Below are 21,599 nucleotides of genomic sequence, written 5' to 3' on the forward strand. Positions count from 1 at the left end.
ACCAGGTGTCCAAAACACAGATAAATGCAGATTTTGCAACTCCTTCCAAACTTTTCTTAGTTACTTAAAAGAAAATCTTCTAGTTACACTTCCCCAAAAACTTAAAAAGCAAAACAAACCCTAACTCAAGCTGTGAAAGAATGGAAGTGGATATTTTCACATTTTTGTTACACAATAGCATACATACTATAGCCTTTATAGGATTCCCACGTCTCTGATATAACCTACACAGAGATTGCCAATTATTGTGGGAAAAGGCTAAACAAAAACATATTAATTTTAAGTAACTTTAAGAAATTAAATGAGTCACACGAGGTTTTAGTGCTTAGAGTTTTATTTTGTGTGTTTCTTCTGCTATTACAAAGTTAGTTTGAACACATACTCCAGTTTTTAAAGCATGAGCTGATAAACCTTTTTAAATGTCTCTACACAGGACTACTTGTTGTGCGTGTCAGACAGGTCTGAGGTTCTGTTGTTTTTCTTCTCAAGACAGAAAAGCCTCAGTTGTAGTTTGAGTCCTGCTCTGCTTCCTGTCTTCTGTGAACCAGCTGCTATGGCAGAAAGGAATTTATGTGCTTGGATGGGCTTTTGGCTCTCTAGTGACACTGTTGGAGGTGCTTTAAGTATTAGTGAAGGTAAACTGTGCAGGGGAACAAATGCAAATACCAAACAAGTTGTAGAGGTAGGATAATGCTAGCTTTAATGTAACAGATGTCTAAATACATGCTGATATGTCCATAAGGGTTTTTTAAAAGGTTTTACAGCATATAGTCTTCTCAGAAAGTGCTTAAATAACATACACACAATACACACAATCGACAGTACTTTCACAGGATGAAGGGGTATTGCACTTGTAACTAAATGTAACAGATCAAAAGTTCCCACATATGGACACAAATACATCAAATATATAAAAACAAAACATAAACCACATGTCAGGAGGGTAGGTCTTTGGTAAAGCATAGAAATATTTCCATATTGATGGCCCTTGCATTTCTAAGTTTGCTTTTTGTGTACAAGATATGATTAAATACTAAGATATGAACTCTTCATACAAGCAACAATAACAAAAAAGTCTAAAATAAGCGTCTTCATTAGCAGTCTCACATTTCATACAAACTGTGAATGCATCTTTCTCAGGAGCTAAAAACAGTTCCCTTATTTAAGTTAATATGACTCAGATTCCACATTTAACTGTAAAACCTCAGTTTTTGCAACGTGCCTACTGCATATATCTTCCCTGAAAATATCACATTCACAGTGGTCTGTAATGCATAACGTATTCCTGACAGAACTATAGAGAACAGAAAAATGTATTTACAGTAGTGTTAATTAATGTGCCGTATCCCTTAAAAATCACAACATAAAAAACAAAAAGACAGAGGAAAATCCGAAAATACATATTTTCTTTCTCCTTGATAAATATGGAACTACAGCAGGCAGCAGTGAAGACACAAGCTTCAAAATGTTTTTGGTTCTAAGGTTTTTTTTATCCATAAAAAACTATCTGTAGAAACATAAATTTGTAAATGTACCAGTGGTTACAAAACATTTTTTTTCTTGGCTCAAAGATGTCAGGCAAGCCTATTCCCTGAAATGTCAAATTATCCCTTCGTCACCGTACTAAAGAACACAGTTCAAAATCAAGACTTTTAGAAGAAGTTGAATTTTTCTGAGGTATAAACATCACAGTACGTTGAGGCTGAGCTGAGTGGCGGACCAGAATTGAAAATTGTCCCCTTCAATTCAAACCGTGGCTCAGGGTCGGAGGTGGGAGTGATGGTTGGAGCCTCTTCCTGCTTCGCCGGCGGTGTAACCTGGAGGAAAAAGACAGACGTGTCACTGCACATTTAGCCTTTAAACCAAGTCTCGTTTCTAAGTTTAAAGAAGTTTCAAAACTGCATTGAACATGCACTTAGGTCTCACCTCACAATAAGCAGGTGGAGAATCCGTAGCAGCAGAACTGTGTATCTGCAGAGTTCAACAACACACATTAATAGCAGGAAAGAGAGGAGAATAAAAATGGCTCAGGAGTTGAGTTCATACACTAACCAGCAGGTCAACTGGAGCATCAGGAGCCTCATCAGTGTTGGGTGGATTAGAGAGTTCACAGTGCTGGTTTGATCCCGGACCCACAGGCTCAAACTGCAGTTCGATTTAAACAGACAATATAAACACAACTAAAAAAAATAAATACACAAAAAGCAAAAAAATAGCAGATCATGTTCACCTCATGGTAATACACAGCAGGCTCGCTATCATTCTCTGCAGCTGCTTCTGAGTTCTCCTTTGCTGAGGATCTCTCACCACAACAGCAGTACTTGCAGCAACACCAGCACAGTGTGAAGAACAACGCACCACCACCAATACCGAGGTAAGCCTGACTGAACTGGCTCTGAAACAAAGTCTGTTAATCAGCCCAAAGCAAACTATACTGTATAATGAAAATGATCTTAGTTTATTTACCTTCCATTTCCAGGAAAACTACCAAGGCTTTGTCATCATTATCATCTCTGACTTCAAACCGTCCACTGCATGTCTTTTGGATGGCCTCGTGTACAATCCCACATGGCTTTAAAAGCTCAAACCCCACGCAATCCACTTGTTTCAAATCATGCTGCAGTCTGCCCTTAAGGACTATCGCAGTCTTACTGTTTTCGCCAGGGAAGAAGTAAATGTTGCAGGAGTGCGGTTCCAGATCAAAAGTGATGTTCAGGACTTGATTAGTCTCCAGGGTATAGCTCTTTGTGACCTCTGATAAAGAAAATATTAAAGTGATTTTTAAGTTAATGCACTAATGCATGAGGAATCTGTAGGAAGCAGGGGCAGCTCTAGGGGAGGGGTTGATGACGGGAAATCGTGAGGGACATACAAAGTGACACAATACAAATGACAAAAATTACATATGGAGAAATAAATAACAAGTTAATATTTCAACTCATTGTAGGGTGTCTATAGGACTTTTATCAACGTTTCCCCCTCAGTTGCACATGGTGATTTCCCCTGCAGTGGACGGGGTTTTTAAGTATATGATGTGTTCAACTTTGTCTTGGTTCGTGGTGTAAGTTTTTTGGGGGGTTTTGTGTCCGATTTAAGGAAAATTAAGTTACTGTCGTGTATGATGCTTCTGAAGATGAGCTGTGAGAATCTCCATAAAACCAGAACCTGTCCTTTTAAAAAGGCTTAAAACGAACCAACCCATATGTCCTTTACTGAGCTTTAGATTTGCATTGCTCTGGTGGACTTTATAAAATCCAGTTTACAGAGTATAGAGCTATATGACTTAACTAAATGCATATTTGTTATATACCGCAGTTTGGCTTTAGAGACTTTAAATGTGCTGTTACAGTAGTGTTACGCTCTCATTGATTTGTAGGTCAATCTAACTATAGGCTTGTGGTAAAAGTTTAGCACACCTGTAGAAAAAGAAAAAAAACATTAGATAAATCAAGGACTAAAAAGATCCACACCTTTTACGTCAATGATCTTCGCATGCATCAATTCCCCATAGTTGTCTTTGAATATGTAGCGGCCACTGTCTTTTTGGGCTAAAGAACTGATGGTATATAAGGTCTCAGTCATCTTCCATCTACTGCCCTCTTTGGGCTGATCTTCGTCACGTTCCCACAAGATCGTCCCTTCTGATTTGTTCTTGGGGATTAACTCGATAAAGTGAACCCTTCTTGACACCCTCATCCTGAATCTGTTTCCATACTCCACTTCATAATTTTCAACATTTTCAAGGCCTGGAGAGGAGAGAAAAATTATTAATGTATGTTGTTATTGCAAATTACTTTTGCTAATTCTGGCATATTTACATTGACATGTTCATAATTATACCGTGTTATCAGAGTTAAGAAAATTGCACTTAAATACAATAATAAAGGGTGATCCTGAGCACTGATGCTGAGTCCCAGACTTCAGCATTATTAAAGCTGCTTTACTAACGTGGAAATGAGCTTCCTTACTTACCAACACCAAGACTGGCAACTAGAAGCAGCAATAAGATCATGATGATGTGCAGGGATTCAGAGATTCCGAGTCTCGAATAAACAGTTAGGCACAAAGCACCCTGCGTTTGGGGTTCATTTGTACCTCTTTTAGTATATAGACTTCATATTACACCTACCCTACATAAATACATGGGTAGTAGAAGAAGGTTACAAAGTTAATACGCGCCGGTACGCTGTTAAAGTCGCAAAACGGAGAAACATTTTGTAAGCCCACCCAAAGGGCGTTTCCTTCAGCGCACTAGTGATGCGTTTAAGGGTTTTACGGAAATTATTGTTAAAATATCGAACAAGAGGGTTCGGTGTGACTCGGCCTCAGCCCCTCAGTTCGATAAAAGATTGGCGAGGGGCTGTTAGGTCCACGAACAATAATAATATTTTTTATTAAAGGTTAATTGTTGTTGTTGTTATTAATACATTTAATAATAATAATAATAATAATAATAATAATAATAATAATAATAATAATAATAATAATGCATTTTATTTGAGGGCGCCTTTCAAAAACCCAAGGTCACCTTACAAAAAACAAAATTAATAAAAGGAACAGTTGTCATAAAATACATAAAATAAGTTAAAATTACAAAACAGAGCTTGACAACAGATAAAATCAGCATTAAAGCGAATAAGCCAGTTTAAACAGATGTGTTTTGAGCTGTGTCTTAAAATAGAAAGGGAGTCAATATTTCTTAGTGCAGGAGGAAGAGAGTTCCAGAGCCGGGAAGCAGAGCGACTGAAAGCTCTGTTCCCCATAGTAATAAGGTGTGAGGACGGAACAGTAAGATGAAATAAGACTAAGGACAAGGATGGCAGCAGCATGGGGAGTAAGGAAGGGACGGAGTCGGTTAATATTACGTTTGACATTTGACAATATTGTTCAAATTACATAGATAGAGAGAGAGAGAGAGAGAGAGAGAGAGAGAGAGAGAGAGAGAGAGAGAGAGAGAGAGAACCATGGAGAGGCTGCTAGGAAAGCTTCAAATGCAGAGAGTCAGGCAAGTCCCGAGGTGCCAGCTAAACAGTAAAAACAAGGAAGGAGGAAGAGGAGGAACCATCATGGGAGGATAGGCCCCTGCAGAGCATGTACCACCGGCAGATAGAGGAGGTGACTGACATCCAGAAATCCTACCAGTGGCTGGATAAAGCTGGACTTAAAGTCAGCACAAAGGATATTGGAAGCACAGGAACAAGCTCTGAGCACAAAATCCATAGAGGCTGGGGTCTATCACACTAGGCAAGGCCCCAGGTGCAGACTGTGTAAAGATGCCCCTGAGCTAATCCAGCACATAACAGCAGGATGCAAGATGCTGACAGGCAGGGCATACATGGGACGCCATATCCAAGTGGCCAGCATAGTATACAGGAACATCTGTGCCAAGTATGGCCTGGAAGTCGAGAGGGGAATTTATTTTATTATTATTTTTAGAATGAAATCAAAATTTCAAGACAAATTTTAAAATGTTATTTTGAGAAAAAAGCTAAATTTGAATTTAAGTTGAATTTAATCTCAAAATAGTATTTCAAGTTTATTCTCAAATTTGTATGTTGAATTTCTCATTGAAATACTATTTTGGAGAATTAATTGGAAATTTTGAGATTAAAGTCGAAATAGTATCTTGACTTTCATCTTGGATATCTTTTATTGTCATCTTTAATTTTAAGAATTAAGTCAACATTTCTAGATTAATCTTGAAACACTTCTAAGAAAATGAAGTTGAAACAGAATCTAATTACTTTGGTAATCTCCAAGCTTTTCTGCCACTACAAGACTCATTTTGGTTTTGAGTGAAATTTCCTTTTAATACACTTAAGATCCATGTACCCTTTGAGTGACTTATGGAAGCTTTATGTGTAGATTTACATAATATCCCAATTCAGCTTTGGCTGTAACAGAGTTAACGCTAAATAGCAAAGATATATATGGGGTCAGTTATGTGACAGACAGAGCTCATTAAGCAGGCAGGTGTGAGCCTGGTTGCTATAGCGACACCATCCAGTGGCACCACACACACACACACACACACACACACACACACACACACACACACACAAACAGACATACACCTCTCTGCTGCTGCTTTAACCCTTTAAAACCGGTCGGAGTTTGTTGTTGTTGTTTTTTTTCCTTCGGAGCCCTTATAAGCCTGTACTGGTGTTTTTAAAAGTCATGTTTGACTTCATACTTTTCTGAATAGTTTCTGGGATGCTTAGAACTCAAATTGCACTGCTGAAAATAGTTTATTTTGATGTACATGCTGTATTTTTGCAAATTTGCATTATGATATTTATTTTCATTTTTCCAGCAGTATATAAAAAAATTGGTGTGAAGACACTCAAAATAAATTTCCTGTTGTTAGAAACTATTTTGTGCAACTTTTTTGTATTTACAAACTTCTTAAATTTCTCTAACTAGAAATATATGTAAAAAAAAAAAAGATTTTCAATTTTTTGTAGTGTATTGTACTTTTTTGCAATTTATGTAGTTATTATAGACTTAATGCACACATATTACCTAATTTTGGGCTATAACAGCTATACTGATGTACAGCAACTTGAAATGCTCCCAAAAATGGCACTACAGCATGTAAAAATATAAATATAACTCTAGTGGACTTGGTTCTATGGTAGGTCCTAAAGGTTTAAATAAACAGAAAAGTCATTGTGAAACAAATGCTTCCCAAGAAAATACTACAAGCCGTATTGACAAAAATAAATGCTTTTCAGCATTCACACTAATAAAGATTTGAATAACAATACTGTCAATACTTATCAGCATTCACACTAATTAACAAAAAATCCAATTTAGGATTTTTTTTTAAACAAGAACAAAAGACAGGGTGAACTTGTATTTAGAAATGCATATCTAACAGGGCTCTGGAGGTAGAGCAGGTCATCCACTAATCAGAAGGTTGGTGGTTCAATCCCTGGCTGTTATAATCTGCATGCCAAAGGATTCTTGGGATACTGAACCCCAAGTTACTCACCGATATGATAAGTGTGAATGCTACATAGAAAGCACTTAAGTACAAAAACAGTAGAAAAAAGTACTTCAAGTGGAAAGGTTCTTTATAAGAAACAGTCTATCTAAAAAATTCTATTATCAAACAGATTGGTTGATGCAGGATAGTTTAATTCTCATTAAGATTTTCAGTTACACAACAATAGCTGCCTGCCACCAAATGAGATGTAAAAACAATTCCTGATCCTGATTCTATCACATTTGTAAAACAAATTGAGCCAGGGGAGTCCTGAATTGGGGTCCTTTCCCCGAAATGTAAACACATATACATTCACTCAGGTGAGAACAGATTCTATTTATCATCACATACCAGGGTTTAATGTTTTCCAACAGAAGACAGCCCAGACATGGTCACACGGCACGTGGAGCAGCTTACCTTCAAACATTTACCACAAATTTTGAGCCTCCTTTACTTGGACTGAACTGTACTGGTCCATAATAAATAAATAAATAAATAAATAAATAAATATATAAAATCAGATGAAAAGTTTAATCCCATGCCGTAGCAATTATTCTCAGGCTTTATACCAGGAATGGACCAGGAATGAACAGGTAGACAGGTATTATTAATGTAAGTTAGAGAATTTTTCATGGAGTTCCACAGAGTTCTGTCCTAGAACCAATACTTTTTACATTATACGTTTCCCCTCGTGCAATGTTATTACAAAACACATGCATTTTCATTGCTATGCAGATGAAACCAAGTTATATTTATCTACGAAATATGATAACACCATGCAATTACTTAAACTACATGCATGTAGGCAAAGGAACATCCATGCAGGAATTAACATCTGCACATCAACTTGCTATAAGAGCTGCATAGTAGCAAACTCTCCAAAACCAGCTTTTTTAAATGTCTGTCAACATACAAATGCTCTTATAATTAAATGAGTTACAGTTGCATTAGAAGCTATTACAACTGTAACGCTAATTGTAATGTTGAAAATCTAACCCTCTAGTTTCCATGCAAATTTTAAGGGGCTCTTCCATTTAGATTTTTTAAAATGTAAGAAGTAGTGGTGTTGTTATTCCACTGTGTCCCCACACGTGTGCATGTGTGTGTGTGTGTTAGAGAGAGAGTGAGACAGAAAGAGGGAGCGAGACAGAGGGACAGAGTTGAAAAATTCATATAAGCTCTTTAAGGTCTTTTTCAAATCATTACACTAATTCCATATTCAGACATCTTCATGCAATGCAAACAACTATCAGAATTTTACATACATTATATAAACGATACATGTTTTTCAATGCCCGATAAAACTTTTATACAAGCTTCTGTTTAAAGATATACAGAAGCAGTTATACTTGTATTGCATTTGAGAATTTGACAATATAAAAAGGCATATTTAAAAATTGCCCACCATCCCTCAAAACACAATGATAAAAGCTACAAACAAGTGATGTATGGAGCTGGATGCACATAACAGAGGTAGAAAATACCCATGGAAGCAAAAGCTAGCAACATTATCCAGCCTGATATCACGGCAAAGCATGTAATAGGCACGTTGGTCCACCGTATCTATTACACACTTTGCCAAGATACTGGACTACATTATCTGTCATTCCATAAATATCCATAAATAGCCTGTGAAGAGAAGCAAAGCAGACACTATTTCATGCAAGTAACAATTCTAATTTATTGTAAATGCGTTTATATTGCACAATTTAATAAAACCCTGATTCCTGTAATTCACACTTAAGCTGCTGTAACAGAATATTTGGAGGACAACACTGAGTGAGATTTATGTTCTCATACCTGAGGAAAATTTAGGAAAAAAAATAAAAATTCCAAAGCTTTCCAGAACCAAACTGTTTGCAAGACATGAACTTACAAATTTACAAGCAATCTTGTTAACTGAAAAAATATATTTGGAATCCATACATTTTACAACAGCACATCTTTGTGTGAAAGATAAAAAAACGGATCATGCATCAACACAGTGCGATTAACATCTGTCTGCATGGTCCTTTTCCTGTCCGTGTATGGCTTTGCAAAGATGAAAATGGAAACAATAATAAACTCTACCTGAATTTTCAGCATACTGTTTACGGAAAGTTTAGTTTGTCTGAGTTATAAACATCACAGATAGTTGTGTTTGAAGTAAGAGATGGTGCAAAAGGCATGTCTAATCCTTTCAGTTCAAATTGCGGCTCCGGGTCTGATGAGAGGAAGTCTGGACCGACTGAGGGAGCTGGAGTGGAAGCCTGGTTTTCAGGTACTGAAACCTGGAGACATCGGTAAAACGAAAAAAGGTGCATAAGCACAGTGGTTAAAATGAATCAGTCACTGACAGGCCAAAAATGCCTCTGAATGAGGAAATTTCTGTTCTTAGTTTTATGCATTCATGGGGATTTTTGTATGTTTGTTTGTGTGTATGTACCTCAGGCTGAGCGGGGTTCTCATGGATATTCACTTTGTGGTACAACTGTGAAGTTAGGAAAAAGCACATGAGTCAGAAGAGGAAAGAGGATGAGCGCTAATGTGAGTTGCCAGGCAGTCCCAGACGAGATAAAGACTTAGTGCCCCAATCCACAAATAACTACTATTTCTTTTTAAAACAACAAAAGTGGCTGAGTTCCTTTCACCTCTCTTTTATCTTTGCCTTGAATATAAATCAAGCTTTACACCTACCAGTGGCTCAGAGGAGGTAGCTGAAGGTTGTGTAGAAATATGAGAATTCACAGGCTGATAAGACAAAGCTGAAGGATGTGAGTAACTTGGGCACGCAGGTTGATTCTCAATCTGTAATTGGAATAAGAATTTTAAAATAAGAACATCAAATATTAACACAGCTGGTCTTAATTTCCACTTAAAAGAATACTTACATGATAATATACAGCAGGTGCAGGTGAGGCTGCAGTCTGAGGAGCAGACTTGTCCCTTTTACAGCACTTTTTACAACAACAGCAACAGCAGATGATCCCGACGACAATCAAGGCAATAACGGCCATAAATATAAACTGTGGCAACATTTCTGTAAGAGTATGGAGAAAGTTAGGGAATATGGTGTAGAGGGTGGGGGTTGATGTTAGTTAGAACTTCTACTCTATGAGGAGAAATGCTCTGTTGCTTACCAGGGGTCACTTCAAGCCGAGCACTCAAGATCAGGTTGCCATCTGGGTCTCTGAACTCAAAGGTGCCAGAGTCTCTAATTTCTGTAGAATTTATAATTATGCCATCCATCACTGCATGAATTCTGCCAGAAAAGCGATTATCTTTTATGATCAGACTGCCATCCATCAGTGTTTCGGGATCCATTTGGCCCTCAGGTGTAAAAGTCACGGTCCACTTCTTAGGACCCCGAGGGTATTCAATGAGAATGTGCTCATTCCACCTTGTTTCATAGTGTCTGGTTTGTTCTGTTAGTGACACAGATCAGACTTCATTAGAACATTTAATCTGGTAAAATGCAGAAATCTCACAGGCAGCTTCTCACATCACCTTTTACTTTGAGCAGCACCTTGGCCAACACAGAGTGGTTCTTATCCATGAAGTTGTAGTACCCACTGTCTGCCTGAGTGAGGTAAGACAGCTGCCAATTACCGTTTTTCACCTCAGCTCTGCTTTCTCTGATCTGAGAGTCTGTGCGATTCCACAGGATCTTTGGCTGGTCCGGACTGTGAAGGGGAGTAAACTCCAGGATTTCAGCCCATCTAGGGATAGAGTCCTCCCACGTATAGTAGTAATCCCTTGTGACATTTTTAGCACATTCTTAAAATGCAGATTAAGAAAAAAAAGGAGGGGACTTGTGCTTAGGAACAGGTAGCTAAAACACATACCTATATATTTTTGATCTAAATATACAGTACAGTTCAAATTCTTACCCAAGACTTTCAGTTCAACAACATCTTGTCGCTGGTAGCCACCAGATGAGACAGAATAAATTCCTTCATCTCTTTTTTCTACATCTGTAAGATAAATTGAGCCAGGAGAGACTCTAAAGCGTGTGTCTTTTGCCTGAAAGATAGACAGCACATATATATTCCTCAGATTATAACATATTCTATATACTTTGATTTAATTGTTTCAAACATAGGCCTAACATTTATCATATTGCCGAAATGTAATGGTCACATAGAGGCTGCTCACCATCCCATTATTTATAACAACTTTTTTGGATCCCGTATTAGTTTCAGTAAAGTATATTGGTCCAGTATAACGTGAGGGTATATAATTAGATGGAAACTGCCACCTCCTGCCATAGCACACCTCATCAGTTTGTATACCAGAGGATGAACCTTTAATCAAAAAGATGCAAGAGAAGAAGAGACAGATGGAGGTAGTGTTAATGTAACTGAAACCACAAACATCTGACAACATAATATCAGTTGTTTCCATTAATATACCAAACACACACACACACACACATACCGGTATTTTGTTACACTCTGAAAGTAATTTTGAAGACAAGGTTCTGGAACCTCACTGAATTTACACAAATGCAGCAGCATAAAAAAGCATTCTCATCCCCAAAGCACGAGGCAGAGTAAAGTATAACTCTCAATCTGATGAATTAACTCACATTCGTCATAAAGCATCAGAAATAAACCAAGTTATTATTAGCTGAATGAAGGAAATACATGAACAACATCTCACATCAGTAAATTACCCTCTTTTCAGCTCAGTCACCACAGCAGCTCCAAACCATTAAACCATTTCTGCCTTGCCTGTAACTTTGTCTCCAAACGGTTCAACCTGATTGGTCCCTCTGATGCACTCACTTCATCAGCCGCTATTCTCAAACCAGCAATGGCTGACCATCTTAGAACAGCAACTGGCCACTTTTAGATATCAGCACTACTGAGCCATTAACTCAAACCCATACATTACAAACAGCGAGGTGTATTAATGAAGCCAGATCTATGGCTTGACCAGCTATGCTGAGATGGCTAAGCTCAAAGTAAGAGTCACTGTGGTCATTTATGCTGGTGGCGGTCCTGGCCTGTTTGGCGCCCGGGGCGAACACTCCCTGTTTGTTTACTTGCACCGCGGTAACTGGAGCCTCGTCGTCTCGTCTCTCTATATACTGGACTGTATATAGCGGAGATGACAATAAAGTTTACTTTGACTTCAGCACAGCTACAAGCAGGCGCTCCTGCGCTCACTTTTCGCGTATAGAATTTCGAAAAAACATCGGTGCAAATTATAAGTCTGTATCATAATGTCTGGTGTTTTCGTGTTTGTTGTTTAGTTTTTATTTTGTTTTATTTTGCGAGTTGGTTATTAGATGCTGCTTCAGCCAGCCAGAGAATCCCCCGCCCTCTCCTCTCTGTGCCGTAAACAGCAGGCGCACCTCGCAAACGGAGGGCGCCCTTACTCCCAGGAAATGGGCGATAGAAAACCGATCGGTGCCTATGCCATTCCCAATATGCGCTGGCTGATGTCGGGGCAGCATGAGTACGAGCAATTTTTTATTTTTTGCCGATGCCCGTGATGCCGCCCCCCACCACGATGCCGCCCTGGGCAGCCGCCCGTTTCGCCCGTATCAAAAACCGCTAGGGAGCAGGTCAGGTTTCAATTTAAATCCTCCAGAAACGCAACGTGTTCACTGATTCTTTTATTTACAGCATGTTTTAGCTGTTAAGCGAAACCTTATTAAAAACCAATGAATGAAGCACAGAGTGTACAGGAATGTGCACATATAATTAATCAATTCGATATAAAAAGTATAAAAAAATTTTTAGCAACAGATTAAAACCACGTATTGTTATATATAGGAATACGTGGTTTTAATCTGTTGCTAAGTTTCTTTAGCACTGCTGGAATTGCAGCTCCATGAACATTGAACATAAACCATGAACACCGTTTCAACTAATAAAATACCAAAAAGTTGACTCTGTTCATCTAGACACAGGATTAACTTTTTGGGATGTCCTTATCTGGATGATTGAGCATGCATCAAGACAACCAATAAAATAATTACACTTTGATCTGCTGACAAACTGCCATTCGGCAGAAACGCTGCCTATTCGGATATTGGACAATGGCCTTTAACGTTTAAATAGATCCAGTTTAAAGTTTCAGAGCTCTAATCTGCAGCTGTTACCTTAAACAGCAGTGATAACGTGATTAACTTGAATGGATATGATATGTTTTTTCTTTAAATATTATAAATGACCATCTTAAGCGCCACTCTTAGGGGATTATCGCATGCGGACGATGAGTCACGTGACGCTGCAAAACGCCCATATTTACGTGTGAGCGCTCACAGAACCGGAAGCAGAAGATAAATAAAGAATAAGAAAAAGTTGATTGCCACCGTCGTGCTACCCGTTATCTCTGACTGAGGTTATATGTTTTGTAAAACCAGCTAACGGAAAGAAATCTCGGCTGTGCTGAATTTTCTGGTTTCCGTCGTGTAAACATTTCCTTTCACTTTGCGGCTAAAGACATTAATGACAATGCATAAATACCGTGAATAGTTTAAAACACATAAATATGTAACTGTATATTTATATTTCAATGAAATTAATCAGATTATTGTTTTGTTTTCTTTCGAAAAACAATAAAAAAAAACCCAATATGCTTGCTTATTTATTTATTTTTATTTATGGGTGGATGTACGTTGATAGGTGTTTATGTTTCCCAAATAATTTATTGATAAATGAAATGCACCAAGCACTAATTCTGGGAATAGCAGATGGGTGTGGAGACAATGCGTATTGTTCTTCCTGTGTTCTGCTACTGATTTAAATTGCATTAGTCTACAGCAGCCCCACAACACCAAACGTCTTTTACTACAACATGCACGCACTTTAATTCGCTCCGGCAGAGTGCCACTTAACACCTGGCTCCACGGAGAGATTGGATAACTTTGTACATGCTGTATCCACGGAGTGTGTGGCATGGAAATCAATTAACGTTTGTTGTAAATAATCCCAAACCATCGAGCGTTGTATTTCAGATTTCAGGTGTTTATATGTTAGAATGTGGGAATGAGCTCTACTCACCGAAGAAGACAATGGAAAACATCAAAAACACAAGCGACATGTCCTGCAGAAAAAGAGCAGAGAGGTGACTTGAGGCTCTTTTTTCTGAGTGTTTTTTCCCTCAGCTTCCAAGACCAAATCCGTACCGCATTCCCTTCTATAATGAAATGTTCGGATAACACACAAAAATTAACCCCGAAAATAGCAAATCAGTGACACAGGTGATGTTCAGTATTAAAAAGCCTGACTAAGAAGAAGTTGTGGACAAACAGAAAAAGAATAATGAGACCGTACTTCTTTTGTGTGATTGAGTTCTGTGCGTCCTGCAGCTGCTGGGTGGAGAAAAGAAGGACTGGGCGTGACTTAGGCTCCACCTCTCCCACTGTAACTGCATACAGGGCCCATCTCCCAGGATACTTTTCAATAACAAACCAGGCATTTGTGTTGTTTCTGCCTCCAAGATCGCTTTTAAAACCACCATATCATAAATAAAAGCAGTTTAAAGGGGATAAAAATACAACTTTTTGCACCGTTTTGTTGGCTGCCGTCCCATTTCAAGTGAATTCAGTAGGAATGAATTCTAAAGGAATCGCAGTCAAGACGTTTTTAAACATGTTACATAAAAACACTGGGAAATAACTGGTCCGGCACCATAAAACCTGCTTTATTTTAATCATGTATATAACCTATACTAAAAACATATTTAAAGTGTCAGCATGTCCACTGTTAAGGACTTTACTTATCTCATGTGACACTTATCTCATGTAAACCTCCCCAAATAAAGATAAACCACACACCCTACACTCCTGAAACAGCAAGTTTGCTCATTTACAAAGACACGAACAGTCTCTAATTTTTATGTTTGTTTCATTTCAACGGAGAGAGACAAACGTCAGGTGTGCCCATGTGGCACACAGATAAATCAGTTTTGTCATTTTACATTTATTTCTTATCATTTAAGCCAGAAGAGTTGTGCTGGGTGATTTCTATAGATTTCTATTGATTTCTATATATTAAAATAGAACAAAATGTCTTTATCATGTAGTAAAACTAAGATGTATCAATGCAATTGGACTTCTTATATTGAGAAATCTGAGGGATGTTGTCTACCTATTTAAGATCAAAGTAGGCTGTATGTGTAATATGGTGTAATAAGAGTTTGACATTCCTGCCATAGAAAATCAATAGAGCGTTTCTGTAAAGAGGAGTAAAAGAGATGAGTCCAAACGTGGTGACCAACTACAAGAAACATCTGCTGCGCTTGCCAACAAGGGTTTCTCCACAAAGAACTTGCTTATGTCGTTCTTGGGGATAAAACATTCACTCAATGACATGAAATCAATTTATTATTTTTATGTAATGTGTTTTTTCCTGGATTTTTGGTCCATATTCTGTCTCTCCCATTAAAATGAAACTACCATCAAATCTAGAGACTCTTTATTTCTGGGGAGCTGGAGATCAAGTAATTTTCCCTCACTGTAGAAACTAACAAGTTAATTTTGTTAATTAACTTTTGTTAATTTTTTAACAAGAAGGAAAATTTAAGTGAGAGGTGTTCCATGTCGCGTTATGATCTCTTATATTTTCTAAGATCATCTCATCATTTGCACGTACAGTCAGAATCTGACGAGTTACTACAGAAGTCTAAAATCTAGCAGCATAGTAAGAGGGAGGGAAAATATGTTCCCTTACAAGAACTGCAAAATGTGACGCACTTTGCGTATCAGCGGCCGAGAATACGACGTATCCATCGCCATAACAGAAGGGGGAGCAGTGGGCATGCGCGCTCTGCGGAGGTCGTCGTTATCCTCTTATCCTCATCCACAAAAACATTTTTTTTTTAAATTACCCTCACATCCTGCAGGTGAGTTCACATTACGCACAAACTGAGTAATCGTTTGTTGATGATCGGTAACTGATGACCCGGCAGCCAGTAGTAGCGCTACAATGGTTCAGAAGATGGGAAACATGCTGGACACCTGAGTGGACATGACTTCAAAGAGCGGACAGGACGTCATGGGGGGACATGAGTGTGTGCAGTGCGCTGAGTCCGCATCGACATCATTTGGGCTGTCGCTGAGCTCCCCGCCTTTTGCAGCTTGTTGATTAATGATCGCATGTCCCGTCTGGCCGCTTGTTTTCGGAGGAGGGTTGGTGTGAATGTCAATTACGTTTACAGATGAAACAATCCGCTGTCTTTTACAGGAGAAGATGTCCTCCTGCGTCCTCTACACTGCACTTTTCACCCTTCCTTTTGCACTGGGTAAGTGTGGCACCAGTTTTTAATAAGACTACCCGTAGTTTTTCTGTTTCTTTCTGCTTAAATAATTATTAATAATGCACTTACTGGTGCTTTATATTACGGTTAGGTTATTCGTAGTAAAAGTGAAGTCAATGTTACTATTTTAAAAAGTGACTAATTAATACATTTGTCGATAACGTCACCATTATCTGCAGAATGTTTCTAGAAAGCCATTTCATTAAAGGGTCTTGGATTAAATAAAACAAAGGCAAAGAAGAATGGCCAGCCCAGATTTGAAGAGCAGAGATTTTTGTTTTTTAGCACTTCAACTCTGAAATATAATTCTCACAAATATAAATTTCCAACATGCAAAACTATAATAAATGTGAGAGGTGCCCAGAGAAAATGCAGTGGAAAAATATGCAGTATAAAGTCAGTACGTGAACAGTAACAATTAATAAACGTGTACATATGCTGAATTAAAGAGCTTAAAAGATAAATCACATAGCAGACTCTAAAAATCTGTTACAAAATAGATGACCTTAAATGACCTAATAACATAAAAGTAGGTCAACCTTTTACATATGTAGGAGAGTTTACAGTCCGTATCTGAGGTCTGAAGAAAATTATTAATTATGTTACTCGTACTTTTCCTGCAGGTTGGGAATTACTAGGTGAGTCAAAAGTCACATTTTACCGCTCATGCATCCTTCTTCTGCAGCACATGGTCTCCAATGATGTTGCTGACTTTCATTTGCACCTCGACAGGTGACCGAGAAAAAGTTCAGACTGTTTGCGTCGGGAAGGAGTTTCGTCTACCGGTGGACTCAACGTCGCGAATCGTGACTTTTACACCGTATCCCGACGGGCCGAAACGCATCCTGCTGGAGAAAACCACTGTGAGTGGACGAGTGTTGACACTTGGGGTTTTTGTGTGTGTGTGTGTGTGTTTGGTTGCTGTGTTGCCTAAAAATGGATCTGCCATGCAACTGTAGGTTAAGGACCCACGGTTTGAGTGGACCAAAGATAAGTCGTTAGTCCTGAAAGAAGTGAGTCATGCTGACCAGGGAGTTTATGCCAACAAGCTGTCCATGGGCTTCACCTACGAGACTGTCCGTCTGATCGTTTCGGGTATGACAGTTGCCTCTCTTTGGCGAAATTCATTGCTTTGTGTCATGATGCAAAAGAGCCAGCTTTTTCAATGATCTGCCTCTCTTTGCTTGAAACATTAAGTTATTTAATAACTTAATGTGTCCCTATGCTTTGATGTCATAGGCAATCTATTCATTGCCTTAAAGCAGAGAAGTTGTAGCAACTGTTCTGACTCCGTGTCAGGTGTGTTTGTGTGTGTGTATATAACGTTTGCCAGCCACACCCCTGCTGCATAAAAAGAGGAGAGGTTAATTGGTATAAATATACAGCAGGTGTGGCATTACTTTACCTGCCACTGCCCCCTGAACCAATCTTTCCCACCTCTCCTGCAGCTGAACACTGCCGTAAGCATGCATAGCCTACGAATGGTCCCTACACAAGTAATGTCAGGAAAATGTACTCATCAAAGTATCATAAAGAAAGATATATTATCACTTTTCTTTTCGTTTTGATTTGTGATCATTTACAGTACACTGATGTGTGTTAGGAGTGGGTCTTTTGCAATATCACTTTCCTTTTGCATCTCTAAATTGTACTTAAATAAACTTGTTCTCTTTCTGTCTTTCACTTACCTCGTGGTTCTTCGTCTTCCTTCAGAATGCATTAAACCCTACCGCAGAAACTATGGGGAGACCTTTGAGCACAGCATCCCCGAAAATGGCTCCCTGCTGGAGTTCTCTCACCGGGGCGCTCCGCCTGAGGCTGTGCCGGTCGTGCTTTGGAACCGGACAGACCCCGAAACCGGTAACGCTGGCCGGGGGCGGCTGCTAAGAGGGGGGAAGGTCTGGGTGGCGGAGAGAGTGACGCAAGCAGACCAAGGCAACTACACCATGAGAGACGACAACGGGAAGGTGCTGGGTCGCAGCACCCTCACCGTCCGTGGTGAGCAGAGCAGAAACGTGGGTTTTAAGAAGCTGACTGACTACCTTTAACTTTGTGACTTTACAGTGCTAATGGTTTTGTTTTATCCTTCCCTTTCTATCTGATGCCCTCTCATACTTCCACATTCACCACTACTCCATTTTTCATGATTTTACACATGGATGGATGCAGGGCATTCCTTCAACATCACACGCTTTACCAAAGAGTCCATAATCCTGCCTCTATATCTTCCTCTTGCTCATGCCCATCTCATTTTTACCCCTGGCCATTTTCCTGATGAATCCTCCCTGGGCCCCTTTGACCCCAAACCCCCACGTGGCCCTGTGCAGCTCATCCGTGAGGGGCAGATAACGGACCATGACCTGCACTACAGGGGTATCATCTCACTGAGTAGGAACGGCTCCATCTACGAGGTGGTCATTGCAAGGCTGACCTCAAGGCATGATGGGCTGTATGAAGTTAAAGACAGGAATGGCAACCTGGTATCCTCCACCTACTTGCACGTGATCAGTGGGTATTGTGCCACGTTTTTGGAAGCATGTATCAATCAGAAGTTGTTTGATCCATAGTTGCCACTCCTCCTAAAATCCATGTGTCTGCCATCTTCTCAGACAAAAGGGGAGGGAGTTGGCGAGCGCTCCTCAAATCCGTTACTGTCCCTTCTGGCATGTTCGTGTCCCTGGCTGGTTTCATCCTGTTCATGAAACGTTACCCAAACTGTAGCCTCTCCCAACTCATCACGTGCTTTAGAACACACCGCACGCTGCCAGCCAACCCCCCGAGGGTCAACATCCAGGTGAGGAAACCAGGAGAGTCCACAGCTAAATAAATGATTACAAGCCGTCGAGCCAATCTTATTGCAGATGCATGCACTTTGACACCGACAGAAGCCACTTGTTGACGTTTTTTGACATTTCTTTTTTGCTCCAGAGAGTCTGATGAACTGAAGTATCTTTAAAAAGTATGGAGAAAAAAAACTTATGGTAGAAGCTCTTTATTCAGTGGGTATGTTTTATTTCAGATATCCATCCATCCATCCATTCGCTACCGCTTATCCTTTTCAGGGTCGCGGGGGGCGCTGGAGCCTATCCCAGCTGTCATAGGGCGAGAGGCGGGGTACACCCTGGACAGGTCGCCAGTCTGTCGCAGGGCTAACACACAAGGACAGACAACCATTCACACTCAGATTCACTCGCACATTCACACCTAGTGGCAATTTGAATTATCCAATTAACCTATCCCCTCTAATTATTTCAGATAATTTGTAGATATTTTTATATATCCTGTCCGAAGTATTTTGACTGAAGCTCCGTAGATGTCAGCGTGATGATGCCACACACATCACTAGCAAGGAGCAACCTGATATCACGGCTAAACATTTAACAGACACACCGGTCCACGATGATCACTAAAGGTCACATTTATTGTTTTTACGAGCAGTAACCGGTGAATTGTGATGGTCTGTGAGTCGGATGAGTTCCTAGGTCTTTGTCGTTATTGGTTTATTTATGTTTGTGGGGTTTTGTTTTTTCTTTTGCAGCACTACAGTCCCCCCTCTCCTCAGCCCCCAGGTCACTACAGCTACTCTCAGCAGACTGGAACACCAAGAAAATGGACCCCAAGAGCCAGTCCTGTTCACACTGTAAGACTGATTAACTAATATAATCTTCTTCTTTTTTAAGGGAGCTAAAATCATTCAATTGAATTGTGTCTTTGTGCATATCTATTGTTGTTTGTATTTCTAGGGTTATGCTCCGGTAACGGTAGGGTCTCCAAGAGCCGAGAACCAGGATGTGCACAGAGCAACAGCTGGGAGTTCCCCTAGTCATAACTTAACTGTTGAGGTAATACAGCTCTCCAGCTGTGAATATTTAGATGCCACAGATTATTATGATATTTGCTTAAGCTTGTGTCTTCATCCCTTGCTAGCAGGCTAAATCTAATGAGGACGAGGACAGGATTTCCTTCCCTGTGCCCGGAGCTTCAGACTGCCTCCACTCATCCGAGGACTGCGTTCAGTTCCAAATCAAAAAGGATGGAGATAAGGGAAGGGGGAACAAATCACAAGACTTCTTTTCCACGCTGCCACTAGACACAGACACCTCTGAGTCCTGCAGTATTTACACGTCAAAGAATCTGAACTTTTCATAAAAGAGAGAACATGGAGAAATCACACAAACGGTGAAGCTCCTGACCGAGAAGAAGAACCTCACCTGTGCCTTATGCACGGTTTTAATAGTTTGCTTTGTGATGTAATTTTTCTGAAGCATGAGTTAGGGCTGCTCAATTAATCGAATTTTAATCACGATTACGATCTGGGCTTTCAACGATCATTAAAAATGACTGAGCCGATTATTGGCCCCTCCCTCATTTATCCGCGACACCTTAAAGGCCGGTCCGTGAAAATATTGTCGGGCATAAACCGTCCCTGGCGCAAAAAAGGTTGGAGACCGCTGATTAAGAGGACCCGAGGGAAGCTCGGAAAGCTAAGCAGAAGTTATTTGGAGAGGAGAGTGACTGCCGTTGGTTGAAAAGAGAGGTAAAAAAAACTTCAGTGGTGTTGCACACTATTTTATATTATTTTTTAAAGTCATTGTTAACCCTTTAGATCCGGTCAGAGCAGCACGCTCCGTTTTGCATAACTATTTTTAAATCCCTGTAGAACCTGGACCTGTAAGCTAGCGCAATAATTTGTTTTGCATATGAAACCGGAGGAGTTGTACTTACATCTGATGCCATCAGCTTGTCCTCGGTCACGGTTTCCTTCCACATAAAGCTTTGCAAAAACTGCATAAAAAGCGCTTGCAGGAACAAAAACATAATATTCCAGAAACACGCTTTGCCGATCCGATCAGCTGTTCGTAACACTTCCCACAGTTAAACAGACTCAGCGCGAACTGTCACATGTCCGCCATTTCCTGCCCGAAACCGGAAGTGACGTCATTTTCGCGGAAATTGTAGTTTTTTTACTTGTAGGCCTTAAAAGCCTATACTGGTCATGTTTGACTTTTCTGAATAGTTTCTGGGATGCTTAGAACTCGAATTGCACTGCTGGAAATAGTTTATTTTGATGCTGTTTTCTTTGCAAATTTGCATCATAGGATTGTTTTTTCGTTTTTCCTGCAGTATATAAAAATTGATGTATCTCCAAAATAAAACTATGAAGACACTCAAAATAAATTTCCTGTTGTAAACTATTTTTTGCAACTTTTTTGTATTTAAAGTTTTGAAGGATAAGCCTCTTAAATTTCTCCAAGTAGAAATATATGCAAAAAAAAAATGATTTTCAATTTTTTTTTGTAGTTTATTGTACTTTTTGCAATTAATGTAGTTACTATGGACTTAATGCATACATATTATT

The 21,599-nt window shown here is 39.5% G+C and overlaps 3 protein-coding genes across 7 annotated transcripts; 1 reads left to right on the top strand and 2 right to left on the bottom strand.

Annotated features, from left to right (window-relative positions):
- Nucleotides 1-410: 410 nt before the first annotated feature.
- Nucleotides 411-4,254, bottom strand: LOC146677605 (uncharacterized). Its single transcript, XM_085424249.1, has 7 exons — nt 3,973-4,254; nt 3,471-3,746; nt 2,467-2,754; nt 2,231-2,397; nt 2,053-2,145; nt 1,927-1,971; nt 411-1,817 (listed from the first exon to the last, which is right to left on the bottom strand). The coding sequence occupies exons 1-7, from the start codon at nt 4,010-4,012 to the stop codon at nt 1,653-1,655; spliced, it is 1,074 nt and encodes a 357-aa protein (XP_085280375.1). The 5' UTR covers nt 4,013-4,254; the 3' UTR covers nt 411-1,652.
- Nucleotides 4,255-7,144: 2,890 nt separating this feature from the next.
- On the bottom strand, nt 7,145-14,312 carry LOC146677606 (uncharacterized). Of its 2 annotated transcripts, none has more exons than XM_085424245.1 (10): nt 14,257-14,312; nt 13,984-14,119; nt 11,123-11,271; nt 10,858-10,990; nt 10,475-10,744; nt 10,108-10,392; nt 9,859-10,007; nt 9,665-9,775; nt 9,414-9,458; nt 7,145-9,258 (listed from the first exon to the last, which is right to left on the bottom strand). In XM_085424245.1, exons 2-10 carry the CDS (start codon nt 14,021-14,023, stop codon nt 9,079-9,081), a joined length of 1,362 nt encoding a protein of 453 aa, XP_085280371.1. In that variant the 5' UTR covers nt 14,024-14,119; nt 14,257-14,312; the 3' UTR covers nt 7,145-9,078. The 2 variants fall into 2 exon arrangements, with proteins under 2 accessions (XP_085280371.1, XP_085280374.1); XM_085424248.1 differs by having other exon boundaries at nt 13,984-14,026; nt 14,257-14,303.
- Nucleotides 11,296-20,976, top strand: LOC146677607 (uncharacterized). Of its 4 annotated transcripts, none has more exons than XM_085424244.1 (11): nt 11,296-12,539; nt 16,168-16,225; nt 16,864-16,878; nt 16,973-17,103; nt 17,200-17,335; nt 17,954-18,238; nt 18,410-18,748; nt 18,850-19,034; nt 19,779-19,880; nt 19,984-20,082; nt 20,168-20,976. In XM_085424244.1, exons 2-11 carry the CDS (start codon nt 16,174-16,176, stop codon nt 20,387-20,389), a joined length of 1,566 nt encoding a protein of 521 aa, XP_085280370.1. In that variant the 5' UTR covers nt 11,296-12,539; nt 16,168-16,173; the 3' UTR covers nt 20,390-20,976. The 4 variants fall into 4 exon arrangements, with proteins under 4 accessions (XP_085280370.1, XP_085280369.1, XP_085280367.1 ...); XM_085424243.1 differs by lacking the exon at nt 11,296-12,539 and adding an exon at nt 15,486-15,826; XM_085424241.1 differs by lacking the exon at nt 11,296-12,539 and having other exon boundaries at nt 15,486-16,225.
- The last annotated feature ends 623 nt before the right edge of the window (nt 20,977-21,599 follow it).

Source organism: Rhamphochromis longiceps, linkage group LG2, assembly GCF_057381845.1.
Source record: "Rhamphochromis longiceps isolate RC_006_pf linkage group LG2, R_longiceps_female_GT1.1, whole genome shotgun sequence".
Lineage (NCBI taxonomy): Eukaryota > Metazoa > Chordata > Actinopteri > Cichliformes > Cichlidae > Rhamphochromis > Rhamphochromis longiceps.